Raw genomic sequence first — 18257 nt, 5'->3', positions numbered from 1 at the left:
TAATAGTAAGATATGTGACACTAAATAAGGTAAAAAGAGTAGTAAATAAATGAATCCAGTAGGTTAGGCGTTCGCGCACGAGACCGAAGGCCATGGGTTCGAACCCTGCGAGCGGGACCGCACTGCTGAAGAGTCCCAAAATAGGAAGAAACGGCCGTCCAGTGCTTCCAGGTTTTCAAAGGTGGTCTAACATCAATCGATTCATGATCTCAATCAAAAACTTAATAATCTCCACAACCCCTATACTAGTAAATGAATTTATTAAATTAAGATTATACTAAATAAGTTAATACTGGTTAATGTGAGCAAAGAAATAACAAACATTTAATCGTGAAAAAGTTACAATAAGCAGACAGAAACAATATCCCCTTATCCAGCATAATAATGATTACTATTTATAAATGAGAGAGAGAAACTAACCTGACAATATGAAATTTGATAAAACCTTTGGGAAGATTGAATTCTGTATCTTGAAAGTACCAAATACGAGACATCTCTGTTTCGATTAATAATTCTGGCATTTCCACATTCATGGAGCATTTGTTTTGCAACAAATCAAATTCAGTAGTAATGAATGAATTTGGTTCGGGGAATCTCAATTCTGGATTAGAAGGACTATTTCGCCATGCCTTTTAGCGAAGAAGCAAATTATTAGAAAAAAAAACTCAAAAAACAAAGCGAGAATTGCTGAAGAAAACGCATAAATATATGAACAATTCATATCAATAACGTTTAATCTTCACAACGTGAAATTAATGAAGAAGTGGTGTAGCGTAATTCAGTAGGCATAAGAAAGTTTCTCTACTTGGTTTTCAGGTGAAAGTTTTCTATAGATAGTGTAATAAGCCAATCAGATATCGGGTAAATGGCCAAGAAATGCTTACATATTGTAGAGAATATATATAGAGTGTACACCCAAGCCCAATCAGTCACCCAATACAAGCTACCTTCTCACCCTTGATTAGAGAGGCTTGTGTATCAGTATCAGTACCGGACATTATAACATTAAAGACTAATAAATTGACATATACCTGATACCACATTGAACAGGAATTAAGAAGAAGAAGAAGAAGAGAAATCCATATCTTCTTCCGAAGACACAACATTTAAAGCTAGTAATAATAAATAAGAGGGATACTTAAGCTAAATAACTACAAACTTGTCATTACAAAAGTGAATTATCGCTTAATTTTGTTTTGGCTAAATACGGATTTTCATTGTGGTATAATCACTTATTAATTTCAGTCTCACGATTTACACAATAATATGATACGACAACATGGTTTTAAGAATCGTCCCATTAATAGAAAAAGTGTGCCTATGCTGCTACGTTCCGTATCAGTCCAATCATGTAGGTTATAGTGTCTGGTGCGATGTCAAGCCCACATGGGTTATTCTTGCTTCCAGACAGACCAATTTCTTTATTCTTCTCGGGTCTCATTTTGACCTTGTCAGTCATTCGCTTATTAACTTTGACTGTTCTTATATGAGCGTGTGTGCATTGCTTACACTATTCATCACAGTCTGTAGCTAATTTTTATCTGGGTGTTGGGGACGATAGATCCCCAAACTCATATTTTTAAATTTTATCTTATCGATCATCGAATCGATTAAATGTTAGATATTTTTATTGGGGTCAATTCATGAACTATCGATTAAAGGCGCAAATAGGTCAATTGATGAACTATCGATTAAATGTTCAAATAGCAGTCAATTGTTGATTAATGTTCAAAAATCTTCCATGACAATATCGATTGTAAATATTTGTATAAATACGCTTGACTTGTATGCTTGATCTGATCTGCCTGCCTGACTTGTTATCTGCTGTTGTCTGTAGAATACACTTTCTACACCTTACCCAGACTTCTTGATCGAGTTAGCAGAGTTGGGGACAACGGACCAGAATAGGCTATCGAGTCGCTGAATCATTGATCCTTCGTTCGTTCGAGTAAGACGCATCAGTAATCGCATTCAAGCAATAACGAAGCATAACACTGGGTTACGCTTTATCAAAACGAATTGGCTTGCTCGCCTTCTCCGCTTCGCTTTCACGCTTCTTTTCCTGAATGTCTGTATGGATAAACGAGCGCTTGAAGTACACTCATCCAACGCAACCAGTATTTGGCTTTTTAATACCGCTGTCACACAAAAGGAGTTAGCCTAGGTAATATACAGAGTTAAATGGAAGATTTATGTTTATAGTATATTCATTCGTTCTTCGAAATAGAAATCAGAACAAAAGGCCAAAAAAGAGGCTTCAGATTTCCGAAAGATTTTATTAGTTGTTTAACGTTGAGACATAGATCGACATATTTGAACAAACAATCAAATTTACTTTACTAACATATATGAGACTTCGGAATCCACTTAATCTATACAAATTCTTTTCGTCGACGAATTCACTAAATTTTCTACTTCTGTCCTCATTGGTATGTGATGACTTTTATTCATGCATTTGAAACTCCCACTTTTACATCACCAGAAACTAGTAGATGTCCCTCCTCATTCTGATTTCCATATTAAATCTAGCTTTTATTAATTATGTATTTATTCAGTCAGTTTGTTATGTAGGATCTACGAGATTAAAAAAACGAGCTCTGTTTCTCAGTCCTGATCACTGTTTAATTCCTATTCCTCACAAAATATATGACAAGTTTGGAAAGGCTTTTCTTTCTCACCAAACCACAAAGTCCAGTGTAAGGAAAACATCCTATACCTGAAAAACATGATTCAAATAACAAAGCTGAATTTGTGCATAAATGCCTTTCTGGACGATAAAGTGAATATTTTCACTTGTTACGATAATTTCTGTTTTCTATGTTTGGTGTCCTAGTCAAAAAGTCTCGATAAAATTCGACCGAATTACCTCCAAAAACGTAAAAAATTGAGGAGAGCAAAGAAAAGACCTTACAAGAAGTAAGAATCTGTCGGAGATGAGGATTAAATTGTCTGAATGAATGTCGACTTGGTATGATTAACCGCTGTTGTTGTTTAGTTGATAAAAACAACTGTCATCCCGATCAATCATTTTATACCAACATATTTGAAAAAAAAAACATTAACGAGGTGTAACGAATACTAAATGTATTTCGATTACAGCTAATAAAATCTGGACTAACAAAAACCACATGAATCAAAGAAGATAAAAATGGACGTAACTGTGCCACTCTAAGCCATTTTGATACACTTATTCTAGTGTCTACGAATATAAGATACGATGAAAAGGCTAACATATATAACGCCTCACATAAGGAGTTCATGGCTTTATAAAATGATACCATATGTTAGTTTGATCGTATCCAAACTTCTTTTATTGCACTCATATGCTAACCAGCATCGCATGTGAAGGCACGCGACCGCGTGACCAAGGTTCTATAACTACTTTTTGCTGAACAACCGATGGATATTGTTACTCACAATTCGAATAACTACAGAATTTCAAGCAATCAAACACAGTTCCAGTTTTAACCGAAAAACCTTCATAAAATTCAGATGCCCGTATACATGCTGATCAGTCTTAAATAAGATCTAACAGCTTCGCATTATCAAATACAATTTAAACAACGATATTTAATTAGAATAAGATTTTCGATTATAATATTTGCTAAGAACAATGACTTACTGACAAGGTATTTTCAGGAATATTAATAGCAAGGTATTTAGTGTGATACCAGGGTTCTTCCTCCACACATTTGTCGGCAAACGTTTTACTAAGTAAAAAGATGCTGTAAAACAACGTTAACACAATATTAAAGTAGTGAGAAAATATACTTTATGTTGTCAGCAGAACAATATCACTTTTATGCATAAAATATTTCCATTCTACTCCTATGATCTATTTTCTAAAAGACAAACCTCAAACAAACATTTTAAGTATGAAGCTTTCTACACGTATATTCAAGCTACCAAGTTCTTAATACCAAACCCCATGAGTCTTTACTCTTTATAATTGATAAATTTGACATATTCAGATAGACAAAATGCTGAGGACTATTTTACACCTGAATCTCGTACTGAATCAAGAATAGGTGATCATTGAATATTTAAAGTGACAATAATTGTATAAAACTAAATAAGAAATTAACTCTCAGATCTTTTTCTGAAACCTGAACCAGATCTACATTTGACCAATGTCTTATTAAATATTTTTTACAGAAGTATCTACATTATGCGAACAATAGCAAACAATTTTGAGGTTATCGGCGTAGAACAAGAATCCGCTTGCAGCCCTTCTACAGTTACTGCCAGTTTCAAATCCGGGTAAAGGAGGAAAGCTGGAAATAAGGTCGCCAACCACATTCCGTAGAAGACAGACTTGGTAAAAAGCCGTAACCAGAAAAAGATAATAAAAACCATTCAAAATGTGCCCCGCCCCGATTTCAAGAATCTTCACTCAGAAGAATTATGATGCCCCAGGGAGTAACCCGAGATTCTTCGAAAATTACGAGACCAATGACGCTTCGAACAACCAAAGCAACAAACCGTATAGGTACATGGAATGTCTGAACAATGTGAGAAACTGGGAGGACCAGCAAAAGAGATACAGAATTAAACAGACACAACTTGGTGGCTTTAAAATGAGTAACAGATACTGAACTCAAGCCGGACAGAAAAGTTTAGATTCGGGAGATACTCCATGTTCGTTGGTCGGATACTATCAGTAACAACACGCTGCGACAGAGAACAAGTCAGCTTCTAGTTGAAGAGGAAATCAGTAAGAGACGTTAGAGGTGGGTAAGACATACATTGCAGAAATCATCAAACTGCATCATGAGGCAAGCACTAACTTGAAATCCTGAAGGGAAACGGAAGAGAGGAAGACTGAAGAATATAATGAGTCGGGAATTGGAAGTAGACATCAAAAGAATGAATGGCAATTGGAAACAACTGGAAAAGTGAGCTGAAGACAGAGTTGGTTGGAGAATCCTGGTGGGCGATCTATGCTCCTCCACGATGGATAAGAGTAAGTAAGCAAGTAAGTATTTTTGCACTTGTAACAATCGATATTTTTCATCGGCACGAGTAATGTTCAGCGAGCATAGAGCACCTCTGACAAACTTTGGGGCTAAATACATATTAAATTTACAAGTACCACAATAAGTGTTTACGATTTTCAATTTATTCTAACTGACAAATTACGTAACCAAACAGTATATTATATACAGGTTACAGTCTATCACAAAGATGATTAGTGTAAAATTCAAGTTTATTCGTCATCTCGTAAATTTTTGGAGGAACGAAAAGCGATTGAGAATGACGACCATATATGAAAAATTTTATTAGACGACGAGAAATGTCATATTGATTAATACATATAAACGGCGATTAACGTGGTTGTAAAACGTTTGTTGGAATCATGAGCTGATCTAAGTTAGATAAATGCTGAAAAACTAAAATCACTGGACGATTGTTTCATCCTCGAATAAGACTCCTGAACAGAGTGCACCTATAACCTACCAACCGATGATTAGACTAAAGACAGGTCACGCTCACGAATGTAAAATATCTCTAGACCACTAGACCTAAATTCAATGGCGTACGCATCCAACTCCAATCGATCCTAGATAGAGCGTCACCAATTTTCACAATCTCCATACTGAAAACTTTTTGCATAAAAACTTTAAGTATTAAAACGTTAAATGAATATTAAAGACGAATTTGTTACACTATTGAAAATTTGTGCTGAGAATAATTCACTGTAATAAAACATAAGGTACTAAATTATTACTACTGTTAATAACTGAATTTAACGAAACCAATTGATGTTAGTTAAGGAACAAAAGTACTACATTACAGAGAGGAAGCTACACTTCCATTAGGTAACAAAAAATTCAAAACTACATTTTCAAATCTGTAAACATTATAAATTAATATGACGCTGCGAATTGAAACCTTACAAAATAACCAGTAAAACGTACCGACTATTATCAGGAGTAAGACAAGTTAATAGTTTCTTAATTAAATTAGGATCATGGACAGTTGCCATAAAATGATTAGTTAGGTTATCTTGCATCTTATAAATCTAGAAAAAAAAGTAGAAAAGTGGGAAACAACTATTTATATGCTAGTCACATTATTTTCCTATTAACTAATCTTAAAAGCCAGTATGGTAATGTTGAAAGTCGATTTATCTAAAGGATTAGAAAATAGGTTATTGAATGTGTTATACTGTTTTTAAGGGTAATCAAAGGCTTTAAAAATATAAAGTATTTGTTTTTGATAGTACTCACCAACAAATTGCGGGATAATCTTATCACGTATTCATAAGGTGTCTCTTTGTTTTGAAATCGAAAGCCTAGTTTCCATAAAGTCTACAAGTAAACAGTTTATATAAAAAGAATCCACTGGATACGTTAACTTACATTTAAACATAGTTAAAAACCGATTTGTATATTCTCTAAATGCAAAAAGAAATACTCATTTGGTCTTTATAAGCTGTAGTTGCATAGTTTTATTTTTGCCCCAATAATTACATTAGATTCACCACTAAATTGTTTCTTTACTTCAAATTTCCTATTAATTCATCATTATATTGATGTTGTTCAAGAGATCTGCAGTCTGAAATTACAACTTATGAGAAGCAAATCAATATTGATTGGGTTGAAATACTGTTGTAGTTTATTATTAAGTGAGAACTTTGTTCAGGGAATTTCAATACATTTTCTCGATGATTTGTGCTAATATCAAATACTAAGTTTCAATATTCTGATTAGTTTGTTTCGATATATATAATCGATAAACTTAATATGTCTTTTGATGGATTATGGATGGCTCAACATTAAAAAGCTTCATCTTCAAAAACCGTTGTTTTTAGTCTAAAGTCATCAAGGCAGAGAAGAGTAAGAGCTAAAAGTGGTTTCATTTACTTATCAGTTGAGTAAACTTAAACCGATGCGCATATATGTCTGTGTTGTTGTACATAATCCACAAATACAACACAACTGTTAATTTTCATCGGACAAGCAATACTACAACATAGACATCTTAATAATATAACACTGTCTAGTCGAAGTTCGAAATGGTTGAAGAAAAATCCAAATCCTACCTGTATTTCATCCAACACCCACTTTTTTGGTTCATCAGAGTGAAGCATGTTGATGTATTGATATATATTTGCTATAATTTCATTGATTTTCTCTACAAAAAATAAGTTTCAAGAAATTAATTATATGATACATATATCGTTTAATTATATATATAAACCATATACAGTTATTCTCAATAACGTTAGGAAATAAGAAATCTAACCACCAATTAACTCACCAAGTCCTTTCAAAGTTAAATGAACGGACACATTCAGATAACAAATCCCAACTCCTGATCTATTAACATCACATGTTAGTTGATTAGCCCAGCCTGCATTTTTGAATAAGCTCAGTAAACTTCCATGACTTTCATGACCAAGTAAATAAGTCACATAACTAGTGGCCTGTAAACATGTGAGTTGAAAAATCACACAAATAATTGAAATGAAGATAGAAAATTTCAGAAACTTATTCCATCTGAGGGTAGGTTTTATCTACAACTGATATCAGATTAGAAACTATTTAAAACCAAGAGATATCAAAATGCTATTAACTCCCAATTTATATCTGTTTAGCAGTAGCCTAGAATGACTGCATACGAAATCGTGCCGAGGATTTGCAAGTGTCTAGTAGACAATGATATATTTGAAATCATTGGGACAAGACTCAGTGTTCCATATTTTTCACTTAATTCAATTGATGATATAGAGTGACTATCATTCACTAAGATAGATAATATTACTTTCCATTGGTTATGACTTCTTACTAAATCTTCGAGTCCATAATAATAAAACTATGTGAAATGTAGTAAATCAGGAGTGTGAATCAATGAGTGCTAACTCGACAACTTGAAAGTAGAGCACTCACCATCAGACAGGAATTATCGGATTACATTCTGTATTAGACCGTGGGTGAAAACTATCAAGAAGTAATGAGCTAAAATGTAATGCGTGTTCAGTGCTTTTTGGTAAGCAGTGGTTCGAAAGAAAACGTCAGTACATTTAATTAAAAATTAACGCATTATTTAGGTGCTTGGAATATGAGCCACACTCTGTGTGTAAGGCCTGATAATACTAACGGGTTGCTTCAACCAAAGTGGGTGGAGCGACGCTTGAAAGTCGAAAGCTTTAACTCTACACTATGTGATGAAAATCATATTTAAATAACAATGATAATAATAAAATATGTTTGTGGTAAGTAGATAAATTTAACAGAAAGCTTACGTCATAGACTGATACTGACTGTATTAGAAAAATGTATCAAAACAACGCATGAAAGCAACTTCATATTCAGTCATTATTTACTTGATATCAATCAATCAGGAAAACGATCTTCGTAATGACAAACGATTACATCAGGACAACATATAGTTCCTTTCATAATCATGAAGGAAGCAAAAACAACGATTCGAGCAGAATAGCCAGGATCCATTTTATTTCGTTTGGCTCTCGTTAGAGACCACTTGCTTCTAGACCTTTAAGCTTTTGTTGCTATCACCTTTATAGAATGATTTTTAAAATAAGACATAAATTTACAATATTTTGTTTAGTCTATTAAAGCTATTTACAACTTTGCTATACTATACTGATATGTGATTATAGCGACTTTCAACTAAACTCTCTCATACAAGTAATTTGAACCCATTTTTAAATATTACAGGTTTTAAGCAGCTGATGAGAACTAAACGTAATAAAATTAATTCATGCTATTCTGCTCAAATCTTCATTCTTATTATCTTGGATATGTACAACAATTAGATTGAGCATAACTATTTCTTAAAATTTGTGTTTCCAAGTTACTGGTATTCATGAATAAATTTTAACCAGGCATAGCATACTGTCAGTGTATTTGACAACACTAAAATGTAATAAAATTTATAAACATAAGCACTAACTAGACATGGTGTACAAATATCAAAAAAGAATACTCAAAACACAAATCTCTTCGAATAATAATACGATATATCCAATAAAAAAACTTATTGATCATCTAATGTTAGAGTAGAAAGAACTACCGGTCATGACACCAAAAATAAGACGAATAATCAGATACGAATACTTAAATAAGACAAATTGAGTATATAACGGACACGTCTGCTAGTCATAATCTAAAACGACGTATAACTTCCTTAACAATATAAGAAAAACCTCTAAAATAGAAAAAGATTAAGGTTAATTAAGCAATACTATGTACGCATAAAGAATTTTAGTGCACACTATATGAAGAAGGAATCTAAAAATGAACTAAGCGAAATGGAAGACATAAGCACAACGTCCCAATATACGATATAATTGTTAGAAATTAGATGTAAAATCTATTCAGTCACAAATACAAAATTCCGGTTAACACTTATTTCATCATTTAACACACATCTTTTCTATCACAGAACCAACATTTATCAGTCGAAAACACAAATATCAAAACTATTGGTGCAAATCATTCTCGATTATAAGTAAATGTAAAAACTGATTGACACACGTCAACATTTTGAAACAATATAGACGAAAAAATAAAATGAACAATGAATCTGCATTTGTGCATAACGGATCAATCCACTTCAAAAGAATAACTTACTTGAGCTGTATAGTCTGGAATATAGTCAGGAATAGGCCACATTATATTCATTTGATGGACGTCATTCAGTGGGACGACATATACCATTTTCTGTGATAAAATCAAAATGTACATTTATTCTACCTTAATTCTCTAATTTACCAAATTACAATTTATTAACATTTTGATAAACATTACATAGTTCAAGGAAAATAAATCATTGGTTTCATTCGCAGTTTACAATCACAGTGACAACACAACTCCGATTCTACAGGTCGATAATTAAGCAATCCACATTCTAGCACATACACATTCTAATTTTTTAAAATTCAAAATGTATGACTTTATTTCTGAATAGAACGCTAACTGAAATGTGATTGGCATTACTCAGTCATATTATTCTCACTGATCTCTGGCAATGCCTAGTAGTATTGCACTGTACTGATGCTTCTCACAGCCATGAAGCCTCTGATACAAATTTGACATCAGAGAAAAGCTAACTTCACACGAAACATTCTACAGACTAGAAAGTAATTAACACCCAAAAGACTAATATCACTCAATATGCTCATATCGATAAAAACAAAATTCACATCATCGTCATTCCATATACCAACTTGGAAACTATAATGTTCAATAAATATCAACTGTTATTTTCATACGTTTGAATCTCAGGTAAAACAACAGTATTGCAAAGGAACCATTAAATTCATTTTCAGTATACCTTTAATAACACACAATGATCAGGTTACTATTTATCATATCCTTCCACTCGACGCAACATTATTACTAAGCCATTATTCTCTTCTACACCTATTTCAATGTATCCAACTTCACATTCTACGTGTTCATCATACTATAGGCAATCAACAGTCACATTGCTCACTCAAAAACTATCTTCACAAAACTGTTTCTTATCATTCTCTAAATTACCACACAACTTGTTTCACATAATTAAAGTTTCATGATTTTTTTAATGATCCAACACCTAATTTACAGTAACCTACTCTAACTTTAAAAAACGCAGCATTCAAACAGCATAATTAGTGACAATCAAGAATATGAACTTAAACACTTTTTGGAATCAACTATTTATCTGCTAGACTAAACACATACGCAACAATCAAGATCATATATGCATAGTTCTACTCACAAAACATATTAAATATAATAAAAGTCAAATGAAAGTGTTACCTTGAGACATATATCAGGCCATGGAGTATCGTTCCATGATTGTTGCACAACATTACGATCAATAACTTCCGAAAACTTATCTTCTGCAAGTTTCTCTAGGTCATTTATGGATTCTGAAAACATTTTATAAAAAACAATCACAAACACGAAGAAAACGTAAATACTGATCACACTTAATATTTAAAACCAATTCCAACTAAACGACGAAATATAAACTAAACGATTTTGTAGTCGCTATGCTTGTAACATACACAAGTCGGAAATATCTGATTCAGAAGTTAGATATGAGTCACAAAATGGAGCATTGTACCACTTTCTCAGCCAATTTGTTAACCAGCTTTGTTCTATACATGTTCTCTACCTCACCTATCTAGTACTCTCCATGAATCATCGTTAGTAACCAAAAACAAAATAATCCAGACATAACAGCTGTTAAAAGCAATCTGATTATTGAGTAGCTTATGAGTTTACTTGGTAATACCTTGATTTCCATGGCCACTGCGTCAAACACTAACACGTAAAATAGATGCCCTAACTAATACATGAACAGAATAACACAGAATAAATATTAGTCTGACATCCTGACTTAATGATCAATCAGGAGGCAACATGTCAAAAACAACTAGTATGATAACAGTTCCAGAGTCGTCTAGTGGAAGCCAATCACGCTTAGTACTGTGATGAAACGTATGAATGGTTTTATCAACTGAAGAACCTGCTCTCCAAATGCTCTCAACCCTACAAACATTGACATACTAACTATCCTCATCTGTACAAACAACTTGAAAATATTCAATCTTATCACCAACTCATAATTGTACATAATCGATTCCAATACACTGAAGTCACCATCACCAACACATTTAGTCGCCTGTAATTGACAGATCACAATTAAAATAAAATGACTGGGTTCGATTTCTGATGAGAAAGGTGATCAGCATAAAATAGTTTAGTTACATATAAATTTTTAAAAGAAATTTACATCTCAAAAGTCAGCAACCTCAACAATCAATCTCAGTTCAACAATACTACATGTTATGTACCTCTTCCAAGAATAACTAGTCCCATCACATTTGACGAATACCATGTTGAATAGAATTGCAACAACTTTTCGCGTGTATTCACCGATTGTGCACAACTGGACTCAAATAAAGAGTATCGATTACCGGAGAGGAATTTCGTATAATCATGACCACTTTTTGACAAGCTTCGCTCTAGCTGAAAAAGACGTCTAGTATCATTACTAATGTCCTTCTCATGTTCCGACTGTACAGCACTCACCTAAAATTAAAATGTGGCTTGTTAGTGGTAGTCAAAACAGTAAAATTATTATGGCAAATTATCTATGACGTTGTCACTTGGTACTAGTACCACCAAACAAGTATAATTGACTAAGCCAACGGGTATTACTAAGTGTTTTAAATAAAGTAGCTAATAAACTCCATATTGATAACTACAGAAAACGAATGCAGGGCTCCCAAAAATTCGAAGCATAGCACTTTTATTTAGAAAACGTCTATTACCAAGCTAACAGAGGGTAAAACAATACAATCAAGTCCCTTCTGTTTACAAATATAGTGATGACGATATCAGGTCTGGGAGCATGTATTTTAACGGTTTTCACCTGAGAATTCGGAAGAGTGATACGACCACAATTAAAAAGCGTAAGAATTTTTTCAGTTCGCTACGAAATTCAAAATATAATACCGCATTTGCGTTAAAATGGATAACAAGTCCCTTTACAAACCAATTTTTGACGATCATTATTCAACCGAAATGTGCGAATAAAATAATATCTGTGATCAGTTCCGCAATGCGCTTTAAAATTTATATTAGGCGAGAACGAACATGGATGCAGAATAAAATGAATCCATCATATTTTATACTTTTTTATCAGCTGCTTACAACTAAATATGTGTTTAAATTTTACATTGAGGTAAGATATAGTGTGATACGATTAACATAAGTGAATGTAAAGAATTGAAATGACAAAGGTTATCAATAATAACCATATATATATGCTTCAAAATTGACCACAATTCAAATGAATTTCCAATTTTAACATATTTATATCAATAAAGTTAAATGACATTTTGATTTCACTCTTATCCCCTATTCTCACTCTAGCTTCAATATACTCTTGACACCGTTATCTGCAGTCGTAGGCTTTATTTTCTGATTGACATCACTTATGCACTAACACCGTCACGTGGTTCGGCACGCACTGGTGCTTTGCCATAACTGTTTTCGTTGAAACAAAATTACCCACACAAGCACAAAATATTAAGCAGTAGAAGGCAATCAACTATTACATTTTACAATAAAAGATGAAATAATCACAAAAATAATCCTTCATGAAGTCGAAAGACTTTACCTTCGTCATAAAATAAAGTCTTATTTAGAACAAAGTTGCATAATATCTACATTATAATAACCAGCTAGTGTCTGCAAACGAGAGATACTACCAACCTACCTAAAATCAGGTGAATAAACGGAGTTTCGAAACTATAACCTGGAAATCCATTATGACTATAGCTACTGTTTCGTTAGTTGCTTATCTTTTTAATATATTAGTTGTACTTTTCTCAATATCAATTATTATCTATATGTACAAGACAGCTGTACCCTGGTTTATCTTTCATGAATACAATACAAAACATTCTGATGAGACTATCTATATTTCTCCATCTAGCTTGTCGGTCACTACGATTGCAGCTGTACTACAGTGAAGCGGAAGCAGATATTGGGCTCCTGAATTCTGAATACAACTTTGAATATAATGGAAGAGGCACATCACCTACACGTGCTGCATATTACAATACTTTACACATAATCTCATTCTCGAACGGAGAAGGACGTATTCAATAGAGTAAGAAATAAGACAACCTACAACACCAATCTGTGCAAACATAGTAGATAGCAATATTCGATAAACAAAGTCTTGTGAGACCAGTTTTACATTTAATGTATCATTGCAAAAACGCTCTATAACTACCACAATCCTTCTTATTCGACAAGTGAAATGCAGTTGATACATTTTCATAACAAATCAAAATCATGTAAAATCATTGTTCACTGTAAAATTATAGGTGGTGTTCATCAATTCTGAGCCCAGAGGTAAAACTCAAAACATATCATATAATTGATCGGGCTATGATATTTAGAAAACCTTGAATGTTTGAATTTATTGACCTCATACCACCAACTTAATATCATATCACACCACCTAAACATTTTTAATTTTGCACGTAATTAATGAAACAACTGATAGAAACTCTCATATGCACCAAACATTTCTTTGAGAAAAACCTGTGCATCGAGACGAAAATCATTGTCGTAGTATTGAAACCACGTTCCATTCACAACAAACTAACAAACAAACGCTTGCCATGTACAGTAACCAGATTAAAACTAACCTCACGTTCTGTTGCAGAATCGGTGAAAAGAGGGCAGATGAAAAACTGTGAGAAAATATCCAACGCACCCTTCAAACTTTCAGGTGCAACATCAAACACATAAGAAGTTCTATCTGGACTCGTAAAAGCATTACAGTGACCACCATGATCGGTTATGTACTTCAAATAGGTATTTTCTGTTGGAAATGATTTCGTACCAAGAAACAACATATGCTCACAAAAGTGTGCGAGACCAGGCAGTTCTTTCGGATCCGACAGTGAACCTAGAATTATAACACTGAAACAATTACCATCAACATACCAATGTTCACAGATAAACACACTGCAGACTTATCTGTTTCCGGATCACTTATGAGAAGCACTTTCATCCTATTGCATAAACGCACCACTTTATATTCTCTCAAGTCATTTGCAGACTTTTGCACTACTGGAGATGAAGAATCTCCCGAATTCATACAATCCATGATCGACATTCAATTTGAGTAAAAAATTGCACAATATATATACAAATATGGGGTAGGTAACAAGGTGAACTAATCCGAACAACTAAAAAACAAGATACGTAGATAAAAAAATTACATTAAGATAAATAGGCGGACATATACATCCACTGTAGACTGAGGTGCTGTAAAAATTGAATCAATGCAAAGTGTAGTATAGTGGCAAACCGCTTTGATTCAATTGATTCACGCTTAAAAGTTTGGTACTTCGCATAAGAAACAATCATTACACATCGTAGTGGATAACAAGTGATGAAGGAACGTAGTGAATATGAATGATTGTCCTTCAACCACTAAAGTAAAAATCATAGCACACAAGACATCTTAAACAGTAATTTGTAGATGTCTATGTCGAGATACGATCGTTTTCAAGGAAGTCAAACATTGCACAGACTGTTTACAACAAAACCTGTGTATTTTTAATAATCAGTAGTCAGTCAGTCAGTCAGGTACAACGTGGGACCAGGCACATATATGCATCGGTCCAGGTTGCCATACCTCATTAGCACAGCAAGATGAACACCGGATTCATAGGAGTGGTTAGGTCAAAGGTGGTAATATATAGGAGAAAGATTGCAATAAGGATATAGTACAGGAAGAAAGAATTAGTTCGTAGAAAGAAAGATATGAAGTGATTTTATTCTCTTAGTTTAAGGGAAGACATGGAGTGTATGCACCGAAGCCATTGTGATCGATTCTGAGCCATGTCACCAAGAGTCTCCAACCATTGGTTACGAAAGTCACGCGGACCCCAACCAAGTAGTCTGCATCTACCAACATGGCTCAGACTAGAAGTTAGTGACTTCAAGCACTGATGCCACGTTTTGGTTTGGCCGCCCCTAACTTTCTTCCAACCATCTCCAGCACCGGTTAGCATTGCACATCGTGGTAATCGGTGTTCAGGCATACGTAACAGGTGGCCCAATTATCTCAGTCGATGAAGATTCACAACCTCATCAACTGATTTACCATCATTACCTAATACCCTGCGTCTAACCTCACTATTATTTACCCGGTGATCCCAACAGACGCCAGCAATATTTCTAAGACATCTGTGGTCAAATACTAGTAGCTTACGGGTGTCTTCTACTCTTAATGGCTATGTTTCGCTTCCGTAAAGTAAAACAGAACGGACTGCCGTGCAGTATACTCGTCCTTTAATTGATAGACGGATATCTCGCCTTCGACAAAGGTGACGTAATTTGGCAAAAGCCAAACCAGCTTTTCGAATCCGTGCTCAGATTTCGTCCGATACCAACCCATTAGGGCTGATCAGACTTTCAAGATAAGTGAAGTTGTCGACGCGTTCGACTACTTCACTCCCTATCCTTAGTTCAGGTGTTGACGCAGACCAGTCCTGAAGCAACAACTTGCATTTAGAGGGAGAGAAGCGCATTCCAAACATTCTGGCATTGTTGCTTAGTGCTGCCAAAAGACTCTGCATTTTGTCAGCGTCTTCACCAGACAGGACTATATCATTTGCGTATTCTAAGTCGATAAGTGGACCTCCTGGAAGGAGATCAATACCCGAGAACTCAGTCGATGAGAAAGTTATTTCCATCAGTAGATCTATGATGAAGTTAAACAAAAATGGGGAAAGTGGACAGCCTTGACGGACACCACTTGAGGTTGCAAAAGTAGATGACAGTTCGCCATAAGCTCTGACTCGACTAGTAGTGTTCGAGTAAAGAGCTTTCACAAGGTTTATGTACTTCTGTGGTACGCCTTTCAATGACAGACACTGCCACAGAATCTCGCGGTCTACCGAGTCAAATGCTGCATTTAAGTCAAGAAAGACCACCATTGTCGGACGTCGATAAGTATGCCTGTGTTCTAGAATCTGACGAATGGTGAATATGTGGTCGATGCAGCCACGACCAGGTCTGAAGCCAGCTTGGTTCTCTCGTGTTTGCAGTTCACAAGTCTTAGTTAGGCGTCTGATAATTATCGAGGCTAGTATTTTAGATACTATATTAGTTAAACTAATTCATCTGTGGTTGTCACAAGATGATTTTGACCCTTTCTTATATATTGGGACGATAAGTGATTGCGACCAGTCAGATGGAATAACGTCTAACTCCCAGATTTTAGCTAAAATATTAGTCAACCTAATCGCTAAAATTGGACCACCATCCTTAAAGACCTCTGGAGCCAATCCATCTGGACCAGCTGCCCTTCCTCGTTTCAGATTAACTATAGCCTTTTGAACTTCAGCAAGAGTTGGGGGACCTACTTCAATGTTCCATTCACACTGTCTGGGAATGGAGGGTAGTTGTAGAGTAGCTGAAGGCCAGTTGAACTGTTCTCTGAAATGTTCCGCCCATCGTTCTAAACGTCTGACCTGACAGCAGATGAGGGTGTCGTCTTTTTCCGATATAATCTCACTTACACTTGACTTATTAGTTCCAATTTCTTTTATTAGTCCATAAAGCTGTCTTGTGTTCCCTATAGTCGCCGCCTTTTCCATCTCTTTTGCTAATCTACAGACCCAACTTAATGGAAGCAACAATCCTATAGATACAATCGTCATAAATATTCAAATGCACGACACTTGATATTACTAATACCATGATTATATCACACCACTGAACACATAAACTAACAGTAACGATGCAGCAACGTACATGCGTTTCGATTGTAGACTGGACTAGGTGGAAACCAGACGTCCGAGTCTGGTTTTTGATCATTTCATCTCTCACTATCAGTCCAGTTTTATAGTTGTGTGCTAAGTGATTTGCATAGAAAACGTTTTTTTCCAAATTTTTACTTGCCGATAAATTGCTTCAAATCAAAATCGTCTATAACATGCATTCTGGATAACTGATTTTTTATATGGTTTTATAATTGTGTATTCCCGTTCATGATTATGCTGTAATAACATTTTTATAATGGCATGCCACAATATAAATATTACTTAGCTAAACTTGAAAATACTGAAGATTCACGCGATTTTTCACATAGATATAGATGGAAACTTTATATACTATTATAATATGAAATATTAGATTTGGAGTAGTATAATAATGCTGCTGTTCACATAATTCATTTGATATGTATGAACTCTGTGTCCTTTCACTTATGAATTCTGATTCGACCCGTGACATATTTAGATTCAGATGAACTTTTCTCAAGACATCTAGTCAAAAAAATAACCGTTTAGGAGTATCATAAGATAAATAAACTCTCCAAAGAATCGCTTGTTGGCACGAAAATGGTAAAAAGAAATATATGATATAGATATCGCAAAATGCTGTCAAAAAGCTAAGTTCCGGCCCGATTTCTCCCACATTGCTCAATCAGCCACCATACATCTAAACTTTACCTCACATTTGTACACCTCGAGAAGATATCAACTCCGACCGCGCTTTTCGAACGGGAAGTTTAGTCCTAACGTGATTTGCATTTATCAAACTTTTGCTGTGTTCTTACGCAACAAAAGTACCATTTCAGTTCTAAAGAATCTATTCTGAGCTATACGTTCGGTAGATTACTTTTTTTTGAGTTTCACTATATTTAATAGTTACCTGTGGTTTTGCCTCAGCTTACTATTCGGTTTTTTTTGTTTTTCA

The 18257-nt window shown here is 34.5% G+C and overlaps 1 protein-coding gene across 1 annotated transcript in view; it reads right to left on the bottom strand.

Moving 5' to 3' along the window:
- MS3_00006195 (uncharacterized protein) overlaps positions 1-17550 on the bottom strand; it is a 35057-nt gene extending 17507 nt beyond the window's left edge. The window contains exons 1-10 of the mRNA XM_051214319.1: positions 14490-17550; positions 14189-14451; positions 11816-12053; positions 10773-10885; positions 9600-9689; positions 7264-7429; positions 7046-7137; positions 6231-6311; positions 5919-6022; positions 421-3725 (exon numbers count right to left, since the gene is read on the bottom strand). Coding sequence (XP_051067475.1) covers positions 3605-3725; positions 5919-6022; positions 6231-6311; positions 7046-7137; positions 7264-7429; positions 9600-9689; positions 10773-10885; positions 11816-12053; positions 14189-14451; positions 14490-14661 — 1440 coding nt within the window. The 5' untranslated portion in view covers positions 14662-17550 and the 3' untranslated portion in view covers positions 421-3604. The remainder of the gene's footprint in view (positions 1-420; positions 3726-5918; positions 6023-6230; positions 6312-7045; positions 7138-7263; positions 7430-9599; positions 9690-10772; positions 10886-11815; positions 12054-14188; positions 14452-14489) is intronic.
- Positions 17551-18257: the final 707 nt, after the last annotated feature.

Source organism: Schistosoma haematobium, chromosome 2 (assembly GCF_000699445.3).
Source record: "Schistosoma haematobium chromosome 2, whole genome shotgun sequence".
Classification (NCBI taxonomy): domain Eukaryota; kingdom Metazoa; phylum Platyhelminthes; class Trematoda; order Strigeidida; family Schistosomatidae; genus Schistosoma; species Schistosoma haematobium.
The sequence above is the reverse complement of the archived record's forward strand: the minus strand, read 5'-3'. Positions and strand labels throughout refer to the sequence as shown.